Genomic DNA, 1,929 nt, shown 5'->3' with positions numbered 1-1,929 from the left:
GCATAAGAGGAACAGTAATGCAAAAGTGACGTATTCTGAGTGGGAAGGCCCCCAAGGAGCGATCAAGGGGCTGTAGCACCATAAAGAGATAGATACTGCCTTGGCCCATCTTCGATAGGCCTCCACATCACTGGACTGCACTCAGACTGACTGCATGGGACCAGCTGACTGACTGACTGACTGCCTGTCTCTTTAACGGCATCCATTTCAGCTCTGACACAATTTTTTTTTACTGGTTTCTAATATCGTGGTGCATATGGTGTTCAAAGCCACCCGTATCATCTCCAGATGAATCTCCATGCTGGTCGTTTCTAATGTCGAGGAGATGCATCTCCACTCTGTGACAGGCCACCCAGCCAGGTGTGCTGCTAGGGATTCTGGGCTACAGGGGGGTCATAATCACACTGTGGTCCCCATCATCAAGGTGCACATAGAGTAGAACCTCGTCTCTCTTTTTTTGGGGCCTGCTCCAGCCTGGAGCATTGTTTCTGCCCTTTACCACTGTTGGTCCCCCTTCCCCCCATGCTCCCAGTGGCCCTCCACCTTACGTTTGGTGTTTCCACCCATGCTCCATGCACTGCAGGGAAGTAAATCCCGCCGGCCTGGTGGGTATATATAATTCTGCCTATATTACAGCACTCGTAAAATGAAAACGTACAGCGGTCGAGGTCACAGACCATCCACGTGAGAACACGTAAACGAGTGGAGTGTATAAGGCACGGGTTGTAATGACGTCAGAGAGGATGCTTCGCCTCGCCACGTGCTGGCGTGTATCTTTTTTTTGTTTGTTACCGCGCCTTGCGATCTCACAAGTGGACCTTTTACCCCTTTTGCATCCCCAAACCTCCCCACCCCACCCCACCCCCCCGAACCCCGAAGCCCCACCACAGAGGAAAAAACATCAAAGTAACAAAGAAAAAACTTTACCCACAGAAAACGTGGGTATCTCAATAAGGATTCTTTTTTTTTACAGCTGATTCACAAAATCATAATTAGTACATCTAAGTTAGCACTTTTTTTTTCATTTAAGTTTATATGGACATGGTGCAAGAGGGTTGATATTCAGTATAGTAGCTCAAAGATAGATTTATCCCATTTATTTGAGGTGGACAAAATAGGCTATTTCTTGTAGAGTCCCAACCTTTTCCTTAATGGCGTGACAGAAATGCTTTAATCAGCCTATATGTTTTAGGTCAAATTAAAGACTACAGTCTACTTTGCCAAACTTCTTTTGAAAACATGAGCCTACACGCATGCTGACAGGTGTTTACAGGCCTGCAGTGCGTTCTGCAATTCACACACTTATAGAGCACTTTGATATTTATTTTGCGTACCTTTTTAAAATAAACTATACATCTGGCATTCTGATTTTGGTTTCATAAAGTCTATAATATATTCTCTTTGTGCTGATGTCAAATATTCGTTCTACATGAAGACTGCCATTTAATATAATAGACCTCTGGTTTTTATTTTTGATTCAATTTTAGCATATCACCACTTTGAAAACATTTAAACATTTTTCTTTTTTTTTCGAAATAGCTTTGATGTGTGCAAAATCTGTCATTGATAGAGATATAAACACTCTGTTCATTGTCATTTAAATCAAGTAAGAAACAGTTCATATCTTACAGTTCAATCCTTGATAGCAGCGGCTTACTGTTACATGGTGGTAAGTGGGGGTGTCATCCGGTACAATGAGCGAGGAGACAGCTGAGGTGCTGCTATGTCTGTGGAGGTTGTGTGTGTGGGTGATTCCCTTGGAAATTCTCTTTCTATTTTACAGTTAAAAGTCAGTTGTTTCATGAAGTGCTCTCCAAACATCCGCGTCAGTCGTCGTCGCCTTCGTCGCCGCCGCCGTGCGGGCCCTCAGGTAGCAGTTCGGAGGCCCGCTTCTCTCTACTCCTCTCCTGGATCTTCCTCATCTCCTCC

At 44.4% G+C, this 1,929-nt stretch overlaps 1 protein-coding gene across 1 annotated transcript in view; it reads right to left on the bottom strand.

Moving 5' to 3' along the window:
• Positions 1 to 958: 958 nt before the first annotated feature.
• Positions 959 to 1,929, bottom strand: part of purab (purine-rich element binding protein Ab) — a 1,739-nt gene continuing 768 nt past the window's right edge. Inside the window, exon 1 of the mRNA XM_083891572.1 lies at positions 959 to 1,929. This exon is cut by the window's right edge and continues 768 nt beyond it. Coding sequence (XP_083747698.1) covers positions 1,827 to 1,929 — 103 coding nt within the window. The 3' untranslated portion in view covers positions 959 to 1,826.

This window comes from Microchirus variegatus (assembly GCF_963457635.1).
Source record: "Microchirus variegatus genome assembly, chromosome: 6".
NCBI classification, from domain to species: domain Eukaryota; kingdom Metazoa; phylum Chordata; class Actinopteri; order Pleuronectiformes; family Soleidae; genus Microchirus; species Microchirus variegatus.
Note: the sequence above shows the minus strand (reverse complement) of the source record. Positions and strands in the feature narration are given on the sequence as shown.